We start from the raw sequence: 18,689 nt of genomic DNA, 5'->3' as shown, positions 1-18,689 counted from the left end.
CAACAAAATACCCGGCAACAAAGATCCCACGTGCGGCAGCTAAGACTTGACACAACCAAAATAAATAAATATTTTTTTAAAACAAAAAAACTCATAAAAAGAAATAAAGTATATCTGTGTACACCAAGAAGTATAAGACCTATGACATCTGAGCCTGGTTCAAGTAAGAATTTCAACAAGTAGTCCATAGAAACTTGTGTTTCAAGAACTTATATGGGCAGGATGTTGTAACACCAATGGTTACTACAGTGAACACTGTACTCCAGAGCTAATAAAACAAACAGGGAAGTCCACATATGCCATTAATTAGAAACAGAAAAGTCTGTGCTTATTAAAAACCTATTCCTTCGAAATTTATATAAGAGGTAACTCCGGGAAAGACATCAGATTTTTAGAAACTGGAGCTGTTATCAATAAGCCAGTTTCTGAGTCACAAAATCTAACTACCTAGAGTAGCTCCATCCTTCCTGGGGTTCCCAGCACTCTGAGTCCTTAGTTCTCCACCACTTTCTTCATGAGAGAGAACAGAAATGTGGACTGATGGATCTATTCAGAGGAGAAAATTAATCTGCCGGTCCATATGGGTTATAATCCAGGTGTCTGGTTTCATCTGGTTACCTCTGCCTATATGAAACCCTTCTCTGATCTGTAAATGAAAGCAAAATGGCCAAGAAAGAGGAATCACTCCCACCAAGAATGGGGACGGGTAGGTGACACAAGCTGAACACTGCAAACCACCTACCCCGACATTCATGTCCCATGCGGATGTTGATGCAGTCCACTGGCATGTGGACCTTATCTTCTACACTCTGCCGAGTCTGGTCATCATAATAGATCAGGTGACCATCTGACCACAGGTCAAACCAATTCTTCTTCCAGCGCTTCAAAATAGTACCTGAAAAAAAGTGGAAATGTTGGCTTTGAGTGGAAAAGCAAGGACTTTGTCCTCTGACTCACAGGTAACAGAAACAAAAGAAACTTTCCTCCTGCCCCAAAAGTATACCTGCATATGCCTGCCCAGGGCAGTCTATGAAAATGGAGGTGAGAGCAGGCCCGGAGTGCATGAACACTCATGCTGCACCAGGGCTGCAGGCAGCATACGCTAAGATGAGAATTTAACTCCTACTGAGAACGCTGCCAACTTAAGTTTCAAAACATAAAAGAAGAAAAAAAAAGCTGAATAAATTTTGAGCTAATGAAACATGTCTACCATTTAACTCTCCATGTGGTATATCTAAACTTTCTGAGCAGTATCTAACTGCTAGATTGATTAGAAAATGTTGGACCATAAACTCTCTACTTAGAAATAACAGTAATACCTTCCTCTTCTGGAAAATATCTCCCTTTTTCTTGAAAGGGCTTCATATATACTTTTCTCTAACATTCACCTTCCCTCACAGCCCACAGTGCAGGGAGAGTCTCCCTGCCTGAGGCTATGCAGAGGCAGGCTCAGATGCTGGACACACCCACTCCCAGAGCCTGGCTCTCCCATCCAGCATGCATCCCATCACAGTCTATCAGTTTGTGAGAATGCATCCTTTCTTTTTTTTTTTATTTTTATTTTTTATTTTTTTTTATTAGTTGGAGGCCAATCACTTCACAACATTGCAGTGGTTCCCTTGTCATACATTGACATGAATCAGCCATGGATTTACATGTATTCCCCATCCCGATCCCCCCCCCCCCCCACCTCCCTCTCCACCCGATTCCTCTGGGTCTTCCCAGTGCACCATGCCCGAGCACTTGTCTCATGCATCCAGCCTGGGCTGGTGATCTGTTTCACCCTAGATGATATACATGTTTCGATGCTGTTCTCCTTTCATCTGTCATCTTGGACTAGGCATTTAACTTCACAAAACTCTAATTTCCTGTCAGCCAAAAAGGAAAACTAAAGGTCATCCCTGCGCCATATCTATACCTATCTATACCTAGTCTTTTGTTTCTATAGATCCCAATTCTTGGCCAATGGGCACAAATTCCATTGCATGTGTCTCTCCGTATCTCCCACGTCCACTGCAGGTATCAAAAGAATATTCATCACAGCTGCCTTCCGAATTTCTTTGACCACTATCAAGCACCCACCTTGCTGAGAGGGGCAACCACAGCACTTGCCCAAATTGATAAATAACTGGCATCCACTATCTATTTGACTGGCAGCACCTGAGCTGTGCAAAAACTACTGAAGAGAGCCACCCAAATACAGACAGGTGTAATCACTAGGCTGCGGAGTGCCAGCCACGCATCACACCGGCCATCAAAGCCCTGACTGCAGAATCCTAAACTAGACTGCCAGGCCCACAGAGATGAGTCTAAGAAAACGAACTCAGTCTCACAGGGAAAGAACTGAGTCTCTTCTCCAGAGTCCTTCTGGAGATAAAAAAAGATTTGGTTTTAGGTAAATGCACTCCCTCAGGTCAAATCTTAACCTATAATTGAAGACTCCAGTATTTCAGAATCTCATCACTGTTCAATTCCTAGATGAGATAGCCATTTCCTACAGCAAGCAGTACCTCCATAGTAATACACCAGCTCAGCTTGGGTAGACTTAAGAACCTCAGGTCAGCCATTAATAATACAGAATGCTAGCAAGAAAAATCAGCAGGGACTACTATCCCCTGGTTCCTGTCAGGCAGCAACCAAGAAGCTTCATGCATGCAGAAAAACAGTTCACAGAAATCTAAAAATCTCCAAGAGGAAATCCAGAGCAACAGCATTAGTAAGACTCTGTAATTTATTTGTAAATGTCAGCAGTATCAGCCACTGAAATAAAAGATGAGTCCTAAGGCAACTCTAAACCACAAGGGGCCCATGTCCTATACTTACTTTGTCGCAGCAACCATCCACTCTTCACAAATGCCATTTTCTCACCTACAGAAAAAAAAATAGGCAGGTTCAGAATCATATTCAGAAAAGAGAATGACCCATATGAGCTGTTTTTACTCACTTTTGACACCAAATGTGTGTGGTTTTTCCATACCAGTAACCAATTCTCCAATTCTCAGGACACCAACTGGATGCCTACTGATTCAGGTGGATTCCAACACTAACTATGTGGAGGTAGCATCAGACCTCACCAGTTAAAGGTTCAGTTCCACAAGAGTGCTCCCACTTTAAAGAAAAGTCCTAGGCCTATTGTATTTCTGATGTACAAATTGGGAGATTTATATATATAAATTGATTTATTTATATATATAAATTCATATAAATATATATTGACTCCCTCCTGAGATTCAATAATCTGCGATGGCTCACAGAACTCAGGAAAGCACTTTACAATTATTACAAAAGGATTCAACTCAGGAACAGCCAAATGGATGCTATGAAAAGCACAAAGTGTGCAAGCAGAGTTTCCATTGCCTCTCCAGGTACCACTTCGCAGCATCTCCATGTGACCAGTGGAACTCTGTCATTTATGGGTTCCTAAGGAGATGCTTTATTGACTATGCCAAAGCCTTTGACTGTGTGGAAAATTCTGAAAGAGATGGGAATACCAGACCTGCCTCTTGAGAAACCTATATGCAGGTCAGGAAGCAACAGTTAGAACTGGACATGGAACAACAGACTGGTTCCAAACAGGAAAAGGAGTACATCAAGGCTGTATATTGTCACCCTGCTTATTTAACTTATATGCAGAGTACATCATGAGAAACGCTGGGCTGGATGAAGCATAAGCTGGAATCAAGATTGCCGAGAGAAATATCAATAACCTCAGATATGCAGATGACACCACCCTTATGGCAGAAAGTGAAGAGGACTAAAAAGCCTTTTGATGAAAGTAAAAGAGGAGAGTGAAAAGTGGCTTAAAGCTCAACATTCAGGAGACTGAGATCAGGGCATCTGGTCCCATCACTTCATGGGAAATAGATGGGGAAACAGTGGAAGCAGTGTCAGACTTTATTTTTGGGGGGCTCCAAAATCACTGCAGATGGTGACTGAAGTCATGAAATTAAAAGACTCTTACTCCTTGGAAGGAAAAGTTATGACCAACCTAGATAGCATATTAAAAAGCAGAGACATTACTTTGCCAACAAAGGTCCGTCTAGTCAAGGCTATGGTTTTCCCAGTGGTCATGTATGGATGTGAGAGTTGGACTGTGAAGAAAGCTGAGTGCCAAAAAATTGATGCTTTTGAATTGTGGTGTTGGAGAAGACTCTTGAGAGTCCCTTGGACTGCAAGGAGATCCAACCAGTCCATCCTGAAGGAGATCAGTCCTGGGTGTTCATTGGAAGGACTGATGCTGAAGCTGAAACTCCAATACTTTGGCCACCTCATGTGAAGAGTTGACTCATTGGAAAGACCCTGATGCTGGGAGGGATTGGGGGCAGGAGGAGAAGGGGACAACAGAGGATGAGATGGCTGGATGGCATCACCGACTCAATGGACATGAGTTTGGGTAAACTCCGGGAGTTGGTGATGGACAGGGAGGTCTGGCGTGCTGCAATTCATGGGGTCGCAAAGAGTCGGACATGACTGAGTGACTGAATTGAACTGAACTGAAGGAGATTCCATTAGGTATCCATGATTACATCACTGGACACTGGTGATTAAGTGGCAGTCTCTCTGCCATCTCCTGGAGGTCCAGGAATGGGGTTGAAAGCTCTAACCTTCTACCAGCCCCATCCTGAAGTCACCTAGGTGCACCCCACATCCCCACCCTACCCCCACACCAAGAGTCATCTCATTAGTATAAACTCAAGTATGGTTGAAAGGGGTTTATTATGAATTAAAAAAAAAAAACCTCCTAATGCCTCTAATCTCTCAGAAAATTCCAACGTTTTAGAAGTTCATATGTTTCTTATCATATCACAAAATCAGTCCTTTGGTCTCTCTGTCCTTACTCCTTTCAGCTGGGTAAAGGACCAAAGTCATTTTATCTCACTGGCCATCTGGAATTTACCTAATACCTCGTTAACAGGGCCAATATAACCCCCTACACATACATTCTAGTTTTTAGCCTCAGCACCCTGCCCACCTTTTTAAAAATAAGACTGATGCTGAAACTCCAATACTTTGGCCACCTGATGCAAACAGCTAACTCACTGGAAAAGACCCTGAAGCTGGGAAAGATTGAAGGCAGAAGGAGAAGAGGGTGACAGAGCCTGAGATTGTGGGATGGCGTCACCGATTCAATGGACATGAATTTGGGCAAATTCCGGAAGATGGTGAGGGACAGAGAGGCCTGGAATGCTGAAATCCATTGGGTCGCAAAGAGTCAGACAGAACTTGGCAACTGAAAAACAACAATCCTGCCCACCTTACTAAGTCTAACTCCACTTAGGTCTAATAGACATAAAGCAGCCCCAGAACACAAAGATTCAGCTCTGTCAAGAACGTGTGACTTCTCCTAACATGCCTGGAATCGTGGGGCTCTGGGATCCAACTGCCTAAGCTCTACCCTGGGTGTGCCCTGCTGCTGCTGCTGCTGCTGCTGCTGAGTCGCTTCAGTCGTGTCTGACTCTGCTCGACCCCATAGACGGCAGCCCACTAGGCTCCTCCGCCCCTGGGAATCTCCAGACAAGAACACTGGAGTGGGTTGCCATTTCCTTCTCCAATGCATGAAAGTGAAAAGTGAAAGTGAAGTCGCTCAGTCGTGTCTGACTCTTGGCGACCCCATAGACGGCAGCCCACCAGGCTCCTCCGTCCCTGGGATTTTCCAGGCAAGAGGACTGGAGTGGGTGCCATTGCCTTCTCCAGGCGTGCCCTAATGACTTTACATAGCCCAGTTACAGTTGGCTGTGCATGGGTGTCAGCAGGTGGAGTGGCCAGGTCAGAGCAGAACAAAAAACTCAAAGAGCAGAACTCACCAAAAAAAAAAAAAAAAAAGGTCTAATAACTTTAACTCCATAAAAATTAAAATCTGAGTGGCAAAAGTAAAGAAGACCAATAAAAGACAAAGAAAAATACATTTTACAATCATATACATGGCAGCAGAGACTTAATTTCCTTCACTTACAAAGCCAACTTATAACAGAAATAGCACTCATCTGGCAGTTCAGAGAAAAAGAAACACGAATGGGCAAAAAACTCATCAGCTCTCCATCTCTCCCTCAATTCAAACAGCAAAATTCAAATCACAAGTTAACAACATTACCTATTACAGGGCCACAAATGAAAAAAACTATGATACCCAGAAAGGAGAAAGCATAATGGCAGGAATGAAAACTATTGTAAACTTTTGGGAGGAGAATTTGACGATATCCATCCAAATTTTAAATATTCATACACTCTGAATGTATGAACCACCTCACCATTACTAGGAATACACCTCCTTGATACAGACAGAGTTTCACCCACACATGCGTAACACGATCCCCAACCAGAGGCCCCTCCACACACGGCAGATCATCATATAGATGTGAAAGGACTGAAGCAGAACAGTTTGTGCTCATGAGCACACAGGGCTGATATCCACCAGCACAACTGCTTTCTGGAAGGTGTCATCAAACTGCCAATGATGTGCGCCTCTGAGGAGAGGAGTGAGGCGATGCTGGGCATCAGAAAAGAGGGCAATACTCAGGCCTATTACAACTCTCTGCAATTTGCAAATGCTGTATCATTTAACTTATTTACTTACTTCTTGGCTGCACTGGGTTCACTGCTGCCTGAGGGCTTTCTCTAACTGTGGTGAGCAGGGGCTGCTCTCCTATTGTGGAGCACAGGTTCTAGGGTGTGCGGGCTCCCGGACTTCTGGCACACAGGCTCAGTAGCTGCAAGTTTGTGGGCTCCAGAGTATGACCTCAGTAGTTGTGGCACACAGGCTTAGTTGCCCCATAGCATGTGGAATCTTCCCAGGCCAGGGATTGAACAAATCAACAGATATTATTTGGAGGCTGAAATTATGGGCTACTTTTGTTTTCTACTTTAGCATTTTTAAGGTATTCTCTTAAGACACAAAAGTTTTGGAAGGCTGGCAAAACAGAGCACAAGCCCAAGTAGCCACCTTAAAAGAACAAATGAGTTCTCCCTCATTTAATGTTTCCCACGTCTAAGTACGGCTCGCAAGTCATCCTGTATTTCAGCATCTTCAAAATGAATGTTCTTAGTCTCCCTGAAGTTTTTGCCAATTCACGCTGTTTGTCCTCACCAGGAGAGAAAGGATGTTTTTTCATCTTTCTCTTCCACATTTAGGCACTCAAACATCCAGTCCCAGATGAACTAGATGCACAAAGTCAGTCTCTTCTTTCTCCCAGAGGGTGTGCAGGCTGTTTACTGCTGCTGATGGTGAGGGTACATGCCTGAGGCAGCTGACTGTTGAGAAGGTAATGCTAACTGCTGAGCCACTGACTCACCCAACCAGGAAAATTCCCGCTAATGAAAGGCTTTCCATCAAACAAAGTGATGGGTTTCGTCATTACTTAAACTGAGCTGAACTAGTTTTCTGCAATTTGCAGCCTATAATAAGGGTCCCCAAGCCCCAGGAAGCAGACTGGTGTAGTCTGTGACTTGTTAGGCATGGGGCCACACAGCAGGAGGTGGGTGGTGGACAAGCAGAGCCTGCTACCCATAGCCCGCTGGCCCTTATTCCATGAAAACAGTCCCTGGTGCCAAAAGAATTGAGGACAGGTGGCCTGTAACATCCCTAAAACAATCATTTACTTCCAAAAGGATTTGAGGCAGAGAAATAACACTATTATAGTTTCATTCAACAAATATTCTTTGAACCTGTAATGTGTGCACAGCCTTGCAGCAGACACTAAGGATAAAGCAGTGACCAAGCCAAAAGCCCTGCTTTCCTGTTAGTTGATACGCTAATGGAAGAAAAAGATTAAACTTGGAAGTTAAAAAGACAAGGGATGGATGTTATAGATAGCATCACATCTCTGCAGTGATATTATTACCCCAAAACATAAAACTGCAGGGTATTCACTCATGCCAAATTCTGGATATTTATACTAACCTTCCTACAATCCTTAACAGAAACTCGTTTATTTTCCTTTTCATGTGAAAAGGAAAATAATTGGGATTAGGCCAAAAATTACCTGCAGGTATTGGGAGCCACCTAGTTTACAATACATACATAAAACCTGACTGAAATGCTGCCATACAACTTTGCTGGTGGATGTGGAACCAAGTGAACAGTCTAAAAATGTGGAGCAATAGGAAGGAGTTTCCCAAACTTCTGTGGTAAATTTTCTAAAATCTCTAATGATTGATATTCATTTGGCTATATTTGTTGACATTCATAATAGTCAAAATAGCAGCTCAGCCTAACACTGAAATTAAGAGCAGCTTCATTTATTCACAGGTCTTCAAGAATCCAAGACCAACTTTATGTGCCTGTAACATTAACACCCCAAGTCTGAGCAAACTCCAGGAGCTGGTGATGGACAGGGAAGCCTGGCGTGCTGCAGTCCACGGGGTCGCAAAGAGTTGGACATGACTGAGTGACTGAACTGAACTGATAATTAACATCCAGATTAATCCAGAACTGAACATTAACATCCTGGATCCACTAGCATCCAGGAAGATGAAGACTAAACTCCTTAAGGACCGAGAACTTCCCAGTTATTTACTAACTGTATGCATCAACATTTGAGTTGCCAGATATCGTGCCTATGTTTTCTCTGGCATTTGCTTGGGAGTGAGGCTGGGTTTCTTTCACTTTTCAGGTAGATGTGACTCAAGGGGATGTCAACAAGAGAAAACTGAAAACCCAACTTGGAAATCAATTTCAGGCCACTTGAGGTAAGATTTAAAACAGGAATAAAACGGAAAAAAAAAACCTCTACATAGATAGGACAACATTATAAATGTATCTCTTGCATGGCTAAATAGTTCAAAACTAATGAAGAAAGGGAAAAGTACATTATTACAAGGTAGAAAGAAACTTGAACTGAAATTAGCAACAGAAACTCATGACTTTTTGAAAAAGGGTAATTGTTCTGCACACTCAGATATCTTCTTGTCTGGTATCATCCTATCTACCCTTAGTCATTATACAGAACAATCTTACATGCCCAGATATTTATCTCTAATACTGGTCTCCTCTAAAAGGAACCTGTACTCCTTGAAAAATGAGCTGCTTACAATTCAGGGACAAGATACCTCAAGATATGCCCAAGATGACTTATTGTCAAAAAAACAAAGGTGCTCTCAAGGAAAAAAGTCAGCCAGCTAAAGGGTATTTAATGGCCAAACTGTGACAACACAAGTGCCAATGTGAAAACAATAATTACAGTTCATTAGAACCAACTGAGGCTAAAAGGCATCCTAAGTATAAAAATGATTCAAACCATACAGCCACATCACTATAGAATGTGCTTGAGAAAACAAACACTGTGACTTCAATTTCACAATGAAGGGGGTGGTGGTTAAAAAAAAACAGGTCAAACAATCTGATTTGTGTAATTCCTTCCCCTTACTAAATAACTCAAAGTTACAGCATTAACAGTAAGAGGTATTTGTTATTTATAAATAACAAAGTCTAAGATGTTAGAATTTCTTTTTTAAGACAAAAAGTCTAGAGTTCTGAGTTAAGGACTCAAATGTACTGAAACATAGGCAGCAAAGAAGACTGTAGGAACAGGCTACAAACCAACCAAAAACTTAAAAAACAAGCTCTCTATCTCCATTAAAGAGGCTAGCCTCTTCTGTCAGGTACCATGCTGGATATCACACCACTACCTGGAGCATACTGCCTCATCAGCAGGAGCATCCTCAAACTCTGGCTCCCAACCCGTAAGTGAGAGATAACACAACACAGACCCCAACACTGGGCCGCACGACCACAGCTACATCCTTTTATCTAGAGTCTGTCCCCTGCCAAGCCCCTCCAGTATACCCTGAACCCTGATCGCAAAGCAGAGGAGGAGGGAATACTGCCTATCACTCAGCCTACTTGCCCTCAGTCTTGCAGAGTATTCACATGCCACTGCCCCAAACAGGTTTATCATCAGCCTAGACCAATTCCTGGTCCTGGATCCTGCTAACCTGTCCTGCCCTGAGGTTACCTAGGATAGGATTACTCAGTGCTCAGAAGGGAAAAAGAAAAAAAGGCATCCATCTTTAACATCCATCTTTAAATATCCATCTTCCCATTTTTCCATCTACAGTACTTAGAAATATTACATATTTCTAGAAAATCCAAATCTCTTGTCACTAAACACTTCAATTCACATGAGAGTTACTTTCAAAGAGAGAAAACACAACAGTGACATTAAAATGAGAATCCAAGACAAACGACCTATTAATAATGGGAAGATCACCCCTCCTGGTGACTGCTTAGGTATTTTCAACATTAATGACAAATTAAACACCTAATCTGCTTTCTCATGAGATGAATTTTAGTTGCATAAATCCACAAAGGCAAAAAGAACGGCAACAGAAAAAGCAGATGAGCTGCTAATAACATTGTGAAAGGTCTAAAGCAAATGAAAAAGTAGTAACTAATAAATATAAAATTTAGCTTTCTCTGCTTTTCATGTGCTAACAATCAAAACATAGCAAGCCAACCCTAGTCACAGAACACTGTGAAGATTCAGGATTTAGAAGCATGAGATAATTCTAAAGGTGGGGGAGATGGTCAGAATTTACTGAACATCTCTAAGAAGAGTCACTAGGCCCTCTAACACATCCAGGCTACTATCCTCCCCAATCCTAAGGATTTCCTTTCTGGAAAGGCTGAAACACAGAGCGTTTATCTAGTCTTGGTGACGTCAGGGATAGCTCAGAGTGGGAGTGAGAGGCCACACTTAGCGGAGTAACAGAGTAAGTGAACATCTTGGAACTTCACGTTCTCTTCCTTTACTTAATTCCCAGACTCTCTAGGTGTGGGCAAAGGGCACAGCCCAAGACTCATTAACACTGATCTTTTTTTTTTTTCCATAAAACAACTGACCTCTGCCTAAAACCCTAGAAGAAAGCTCACCAAGTAGTAAGCTTTAAACAAACATATAAACTTTCAATCAATTTTTTTAACATCTTGAATAGAAACAGCATGCATGTTCAGGCTTCCCAGGTAGTGCTAGTGGTAAAGAATCCACCTGCCAATGCAGGAGATGTAAGAGACACGGGTTTGATCCCTGGGTCGGAAAAACAGCCTGGAGTAGGAACACCCCCTGGAGTGGCACCCCACTCCAGTATTCTTGCCAGGAGGATCTTTGAACAGAGGTGCCTGGTGGGCTACCATCGATATGGCTACAGAGAGTAGGATTTGACTGAGAGTCTGAGTACAGCATGTATGTTCCAGCATCTGAGGAAGCCTCGAGATAAGAGACTAAAAAATATAAGATTAAAAAAAAAAAAATAACTGAAACTTTCACAGGAATTAGAAAAAATTGCAGGGAGCAAAGGAAAACTTCTAAAAAAATGTTATTAGGTTGGTGCAAAAGTAACTGCAGTTTTGCATTGTTGAACTTTGCCATTTGATACTGGAATACATTCTTAAATAAATGTGTTATGTTATACATCATTTTAATGTGCATTTCTCACTTTATGTTTTTTGCTAATGACTTATTACTTGCTGTTTATTTTATATTTATTTTAGACTATGGAAATGATGTTAGACAAAAAGCAAATTCAAGCAATTTTTTCTCTATTCGAGTTCAAAATGGGTCATAAAGCAGTGGAGACAACTCGAACCATCAACAACCCACCTGGCCCAGGAACTGCTAATGAATGTACAGTGCAATGGTGGTTCAAGAAATTCTGCAAAAGAGATAAGAGTCTTGAAGATGAGGATTGCAGTGGCTAGCCATGAGAAGTTGATAACCAACTGTGAGCCATTACTGAAGCTGATCCTCTTAAAACTAAGGAATAAGTAGCCAGAGAACTCAACACCGACCACTCTACAGTCATTAGGCATTTGAAGCAAAATGGAAAGGTAAAAAAGCTCCATAAGTGGGTGCCTCATAAGCTGACCTCGAATCAAAAAAATGGTTGATTTGAAGTGTTTGTCTTCTCTTACTGTACACAGCAACAATTTCGCAACCTGATTGTGACATGTGACAAAAAGTGGATTTTATACAACTGGTGAAGACCAGCTCGGTTGGTGGACCGAGGAGCAGCTTCAAAGCACTTCCCAAAGCCAAACTTACACCAGAAAAAGGGCATGGTCGCTGTTTGGCAATCTGCTGCCACTATGATCCACTATAGCTCTCTGAATTCTGACGAAACCATGACATCTGAGAAGTATACTCAGCAAATCGGTGAGATAAGCTGAAAACTGCCTTACCTGCAGCCCACAGTGGTCAACAGAAAGGGCCCAATTCTTCTCCACGACAAAACCCAACTGCATGTCACACAACCAACGCTTCAAAAGTTGAATGAATTGGGCTACAAAGTTTTGCCCCTTACGCCATAATCACCCGACCTCATGCCAACCAACTACCATTCTTCATGCATCTCAACAGTTTTTTTGCAGGGAAAACACTTCCACAACCAGCAGGAGGCAGAAAATGCTTTCCAAGAGTTCATCAAATCCTGAAGCATGGATTTTTATGCTACAGGAATAAACAAACTTATTTCTCATTGGCAAAAATGTGTTGATTGTAATGGTTCCTATTTTGATTAATAAGATGTGTTTAAGCCTAGTTATAATGATTTAAAATTCATGGTCTGAAACCTCAATTACATTTGCACCAACCTAATACTGTTATCAGAGAAATGATACACAATATTGTAGCCAAGAAACAAAATGTTCTAAAATAGGAACATTTAGAGCTCTCAGTTTAAAATGATTAATCAAATCTAAAATAGAAGAGCATAAAAGATCATGATGGAAGAACTCTCTCCGAAAGGGGAAGAAAAAAAAAAGGCCAAGAAATTAAATAAATAAATAAATAAAGGATAATCCTGGATATACAGCATTCTGCTTACAGGAGAGTTTCATAAATAAACCACTGGAAAAAAGTAGAGAAAAAATACTATACAAACATTTTCCAGAAGATGACAATGCATTTCTAGACACAAAAGCTCCAATGAGTGTACAGCAAGATGAACTTTAAAAGATCCTCAATAAGGTTTAAAATGAAATTGCAGACTCAAAAAAAAAAAAAAAAGAAATTGCAGACTCTACAGACAAAAAATAGAACTTAAAACTTCTGGGGCGGGCGGGGGGCAGGGGTGGGGGGTGGCGGGGAGTGGAGTCACATAAAGGATAAGCAAAGCATAAGGGCATTTTAATCAACAACACTGGAAGCTGGAAGGCAATGGATCAGTATCTTCAAAATGCTGAGAGAAAATTATTTTCAAGCCAGAATTCCATACCAAACTATTAATCAAATAGATAAAATAAGGACATTTACACACATGCTCAAAGACTTAAGATTTACCTTCCAAGCACTCGACTCTGTTTCCAGAACCTAGTGAAGAATGTATTCCACCATAATGAGAGAGGAACGAGGGAGCCAATAATGAACAAAGGGAAAGAAAATGCCCAGGATGAAGGTGAAGGAAGGTCACAGGAAGATAACTGTGCCACAGGCCTAGAAAAGAAACCAGTCCAGATTGAAGGACACTGGAAACGGACAGAAACTGACATTATCTTAAGAGACTCTGGTAAACTCAGTAAGTGCATTTACAGGAGGCAAAAGTCTTCCATGGCAGGAAGTCAAAGATTACATCTAAATCAACAGCAATGTTATTGTATCTCAAATATAAAAAAGGCAGCTAAAAAAAGGTGAAACAGTTGTCTCAAGTTAATGGAAAGGGAGTGGGTTTTTGACTCTTAGGTTTAAAGTGCTACTTGGATTTTCAATTTATGTATATGCATTATTTTGATAAATGTGAACATGTAGGCAATAATTTTAATTATTCTTAAATATATTTTTTAAAAATCCTTAAATGAACAACATTTACCTGAACCTTCCTTTTAATAGTTCTTTGTTTTCAAAATGGAGGGAGAAACTTAGTATATCTTTAGGAATCAAAAAATCATAAAGTATGATTCTGATAATACGCTTTTAAAAATTCATAGAACCTAATGCTTCAGACTACAGGCTTTGAAGTCGAAAGAACAGCGTTTAAATTCTGGCTCAATCACTTATAAATCACCTTGGGCAAGTTACTTAGCTTTTCCAAGAGTTAGTTTCTTCATCTATAAAGTGAGAATACTAATACCTACTTGGATAAGATGTTTGGAAAATTGGGTAAAATAGCTTGTGCTTGCATAGTGCGTGACAGTTACTAAAACCGACAAATGGTAGCTGTTCCCACAGCAATTATTACTACTATTTTTGCTATTATTTCCTCACCATCCACCTAAAACTTGCCCAAAACATTCTAGAAGACAGAAGCACATCAGGCTGCTTCTCAAATGGCTTAGAAGACTTACTAAGATGCCCCTGGCTGTCAAAATTTGAACACATAGTAGAAGGAAGGGAGAAAAATACATAAACCAAAAAACCCTTCCCAGAATACCTAACTAAATTAGTCACTGAAGAAACAGTAATAGCTTTCTGACGTACCTTGCTGAATTTCACTCTCCATGTGTGTTTGTGTGTGCGCGCACACACACAAGCGCTTAATCGCTCAGTCACGTCCGACTCTTTGTGACCTCACGGACTGTAGCATGCCAGGCTCCCGTCCGTGGATTCTCCAGGAAAGAATACTGGAGGGGGTTGCCATTCTCTTCAATAGGGGATCTTCCCCACCAAGGGCTCAAAACCAGGACTCCTGCACAGCAGGCGGATTCTTTACCTTCTGAGCCACCAGGGAAGCTATTATTTAAACCCTGGAGCAGGATCTAATGCATGAACTAAAACTCATTGGTTCTACAGGGCAGAATACCAGCAAACTAGCTGCAAAATAGCCACGTTACTCACATACCAATAAAACCTACAAAAAGTCTTAAAAATACAAATCATATTCAACACTTCATTTTTGGGGGGTGCACCTCTTGGCTTATGGGATCTTAGTTCCCCACCTAGAGATCAAACCCAGAACACACACCCTGCCCTCCCCCAACCTTGGAGCAGTGAGAGCACCCAGCCCTAACCACTGGACTGACAGAGAATTCCTCAAGTCAAGTCACTTTGAATATGAACTCAAATCACTTTAAAAATCACTGAATCCTAAAGGGGACCAATTTAAAAGATGGAAAGAATATTGCCTTTGGAATCGGACAGTTCTGAACTAGAAGTCCACTTTGCCTGGCTCATTTAGTTAGCACTGTCTACCTTTCCAAGGAATATGACTACCTCAAGAGTGGCATCTGGAGACTCCCCTCGCAGTCCAGTGGTGAAGACTCCAAGCTCTCACTGCCAAGAGTAGTTCAATCCCTGGCTAGGGAACTAAGATCCCACAGTCGTACAGCTGGGCAAAACAAAAAGTGATATCTGTTCTTTCTGTACCTACACATTTCACAAATTCACTCCCTGAGATTATCAGGAAATTTACTTACTAGGGGCTGCCCTGGTGGCTCAGACGGGAAAGAGTCTGCCTGCAATGCAGGAGACCCTGGGTGGGGAAGATCCCCTGGAGAAGGGAATGGCAACCCACTGCAGTATTCTTGCCTGGAAAATCCCATGGACAGAGGAGACAATCCATGGGATCCCATAGAGTTGGACACAACTGAGTGATTAACACTTTCACTTTCAGAGGAACTAGTATTTTAGCTGTAAAATTACTTCCTTATCAAAAGGGAGAAAAACTTTGTTCTTCAAGGGCTCCAACACAGGGGACAAGGATTGGGTAATCTATTATCATTCAGAGGTCAGTTCATATTTGGTGTTGGCCATTTCACATAGCAATCAATTTTTAATAACAAACCCAATACAAGCACTCATCAAAGGACAGACAGACTAAAACAAAGAGGCAAGAAAGTTCAACAGTCTGTACTCAAGATCAAATTCAGAAGCAAATATACAGCCAATAAAATATGACTGATTCAACTAGCCCACTTTTTGTAACTTTTTAAAGAATATTTATTTATTTGGCTGCGCCAGTCTTAGCTGTGACATGCAGGATCTTCCATCTTCATTTTTACTGCAGCATGCAGGATTTTTAGTTGCAGCATGTGGATCTAATCTAGTTCCTTGACCAGGGACTGAACCCCAACCCCTTGCATTGGGAGTGCAGTGTCTTAGCCACTGGACCACCAGGGAAGTCCTTTTGTAACGTTTTTAATAGTTTATTTTACTCAGCTGTTTTTGGTAGTTACTGACACTAATAAAGTAATTCTTTAATTTCTTTCGACATCCAGTAAGAAAGAAATAAGAGGACAGGAGAAAGAACCCAAATATTAATGTAGGATAGCAACCTGTTAAGTATAGCAAACCTTCTAGAGTGAATCAAGAAAAACCTCTATTTTCCCAAGTAATATGACTACCTCAAGAAGGGTATCTGTTCTTTCTACACCACTGACCTACACATTTCAGAAAGTCAGTCGCTGAGATTATCAGGTTATTTACTTACAGAATATGCTAACACCATTAAAAACATGCTAGTAAAGAAACGGCATTAGGTTCTGAGTTCTTTTCTGCAACCTCCTTCAGTAAGCATTTACTGACCACCTATATTATGCCAGACACTCTCAACTGCCAGGATAATCCTGCAACATATGTTTGATTCCTGCTCTCAGAGATTTGGGGGGGAGTGGGGGGAAGGGCCGGGGCATTAGTTAGGTCATCACTACCACACAAGAGTAAACACTAATCACAAGGGAAGACCAGACAAGCACCTGCCCAGCTCTCTCCCCAACAACCACCTTCTATCAATAACCACCAGACCAGTCCAACCCAGCCCAGGGTTAAGAACTTCCTGGGCCCAGGGGCCAAGCTGAGCACAAGAGGACCAGCTGCACCAGCAGTCTTGCTGCACATGAACATAAACACATCTATTGCACTTTGGTCATTATTTGTCAGACAAACTTTAAGGGTCGTAAACAAACAGGTAGTTAACGGGTAATTAGCTCCGGGCCCTAATTCCCCCTCCCCTCGTGACTGAGACAAGGCACTTCCTGCACTGGAACTGGTCTCCTCCAAGTCCGTCAAGACCCAGGAACTTCCTTTCCTTTCGACAAAAGCGCTGCTCCCTCTGGCAGTGGCTCTACCCGGTCCTATTCAGAAAAGACATTTTAAAAAACGAAAGCTTCTCAGGAGTCACAGTCAACAGTCAATTCCAACATGGTTTAGAATTAATCATGTCCCCTAGATTTTTTGACACTGTGACCGTCTCACCTCATTCCTTTGCCCCGCTCACCCTGGAAACCTGGAATTTTACTATTCGGTCATTTATAAACACTTTCCTGTGTAAGTCACTCTACTTTTGAGTTAAAAGAACAAAAAACACTTCTCCGACGCGAAATGAAAACCCCTGATCCCTGAGATTCCTAATGTACTTAGCAGGCGAGACAATCAAATGTCAAAAAAAGACATACTACAACTAGGAGCACTTAAAACTTAAGACACCGCAAAACCGAGAGTAGGTGAAAGAAACCAAGCGGAGAAGGGCCCCACACCCGAGCGCAAAGCTTCAATGCCATTCCAGACTCCTTCTTAAGGAGGATGAGACCTCCGGCTGGGAGGAGAACCAGAGTCCAAATCCCCTGCGCCGGCGGGACAGCAGGGGCGGAGTTCTGCGCCCAGACTGCAGACGGGCAGCGGGTCGGCGGGGAGCACCTGCAGGAAGTGGGGCAGCAGCCCGAGCTCTCCAGCTGGCCGGGCGGCTCCAGGGGAGGCTCCAGAGAGGGAGGGAAGGAGCCGCTGGGGGGTCAGTCCGGGTGGGGCGCGGGCGGGCAGCTCCAAGGGAGGCTCCAGAAGGAGAGAAAAAAGGGACGAAGGGAGGGGGGGTTCCTCTGGAGAAGACACGGGCGGGCGGCTATAGGAGAGGCTCGAGGGATCGCAGGGGCGGAGCGCGACGGTCTGCACCGGGGATCCGCTTGGCGGAGGCGAGGGCGGCGGCTCTCGGACGAGCTTGGGAGGGACCGGGAGAAGGAGGGAAGCAGAGAAGGAGGGGGAAACGGAAGAGAAAGGAGGGGGAGGGGAAGGGCTCGGGCGGGGCTGGGGAGCGCTGATGGGCCTCTCCAAAGGAGGCTCCGGAGGGACCGCCGCCGGGGTGGGGAACGGAGGGCGCGGGCCTGGAGTCTCCTCGGATGGGCGAGGCGTGGGTGGGCCCGGCCTGAGGGGGTCTGGGTCGGCGAAATCGGACAGGAATATTCACCTGCAAAGCCTCCGGCCACCACCGCGCACAGAAACAGGTCCGAAGCGAAAGGACACCGCCGGGTTCCGCGGCTCCGGCGGCCTCTCGCTGGCGTCCTGGCCGCCGTCAGACGTCACGCCTCCCCGGCGCGCATGCGCATGGCACGCGAGGCAGGCTGGAGGTGCGGCGGGGCTCGAAAGAGCCTGACTAATGGGGGGCGGGGTGCGCGGGAGGGTCAGGCTTCAGTTTCATCTGAAAAGGAACAGTAGACTGCCCTGATATTGCTTGTAAATACCACTTTCCCGGAAAAGGAGATGAGCAGGGCTCTTGAGAGATATCGATGACTCTAGAACTGGGGCAGGGAAAGAACGACTGAGTCTGCAGCATCCCGTAGCGCCTTAAGTCGGGAATGCTCTAGAATGCGTGTAGGTTTGTCAAGGGACAAAGGATTCAACCTGCCAGAGCTCCCAGTGCCCAAACCTGGCACAGTTATAATTTAGAATATAAAGTAAGTATACTAGAGTCTATTCTGCTGTAAATAATAAATGTATTATTTGGGAAGGGAGCCAAGGCTTGCTTATAGAAGAATTCTAATGAATCACACTCCATCC

The 18,689-nt window shown here is 43.1% G+C and overlaps 1 protein-coding gene across 4 annotated transcripts in view; it reads right to left on the bottom strand.

The window, feature by feature from the left end:
- The window catches only part of PLEKHB2 (pleckstrin homology domain containing B2), a 46,039-nt gene extending 27,817 nt beyond the window's left edge, over positions 1 to 18,222 (bottom strand). Inside the window, exons 1-4 of one of the 4 annotated variants that reach the window (XM_070463927.1) lie at positions 18,100 to 18,210; positions 13,272 to 13,424; positions 2,824 to 2,868; positions 743 to 895 (exon numbers count right to left, since the gene is read on the bottom strand). In XM_070463927.1, coding sequence (XP_070320028.1) covers positions 743 to 895; positions 2,824 to 2,860 — 190 coding nt within the window. In that variant the 5' untranslated portion in view covers positions 2,861 to 2,868; positions 13,272 to 13,424; positions 18,100 to 18,210. Of the gene's footprint in view, positions 1 to 742; positions 896 to 2,823; positions 2,869 to 13,271; positions 13,425 to 18,099 lie in introns of those variants that run through there. The other 3 variants (XM_070463926.1, XM_070463924.1, XM_070463925.1) reach the window with 3 other exon arrangements.
- Between the last annotated feature and the right edge of the window lie 467 nt (positions 18,223 to 18,689).

Source organism: Odocoileus virginianus, unplaced genomic scaffold (assembly GCF_023699985.2).
Source record: "Odocoileus virginianus isolate 20LAN1187 ecotype Illinois unplaced genomic scaffold, Ovbor_1.2 Unplaced_Contig_9, whole genome shotgun sequence".
NCBI classification, from domain to species: domain Eukaryota; kingdom Metazoa; phylum Chordata; class Mammalia; order Artiodactyla; family Cervidae; genus Odocoileus; species Odocoileus virginianus.
The sequence above is the reverse complement of the archived record's forward strand: the minus strand, read 5'-3'. Positions and strand labels throughout refer to the sequence as shown.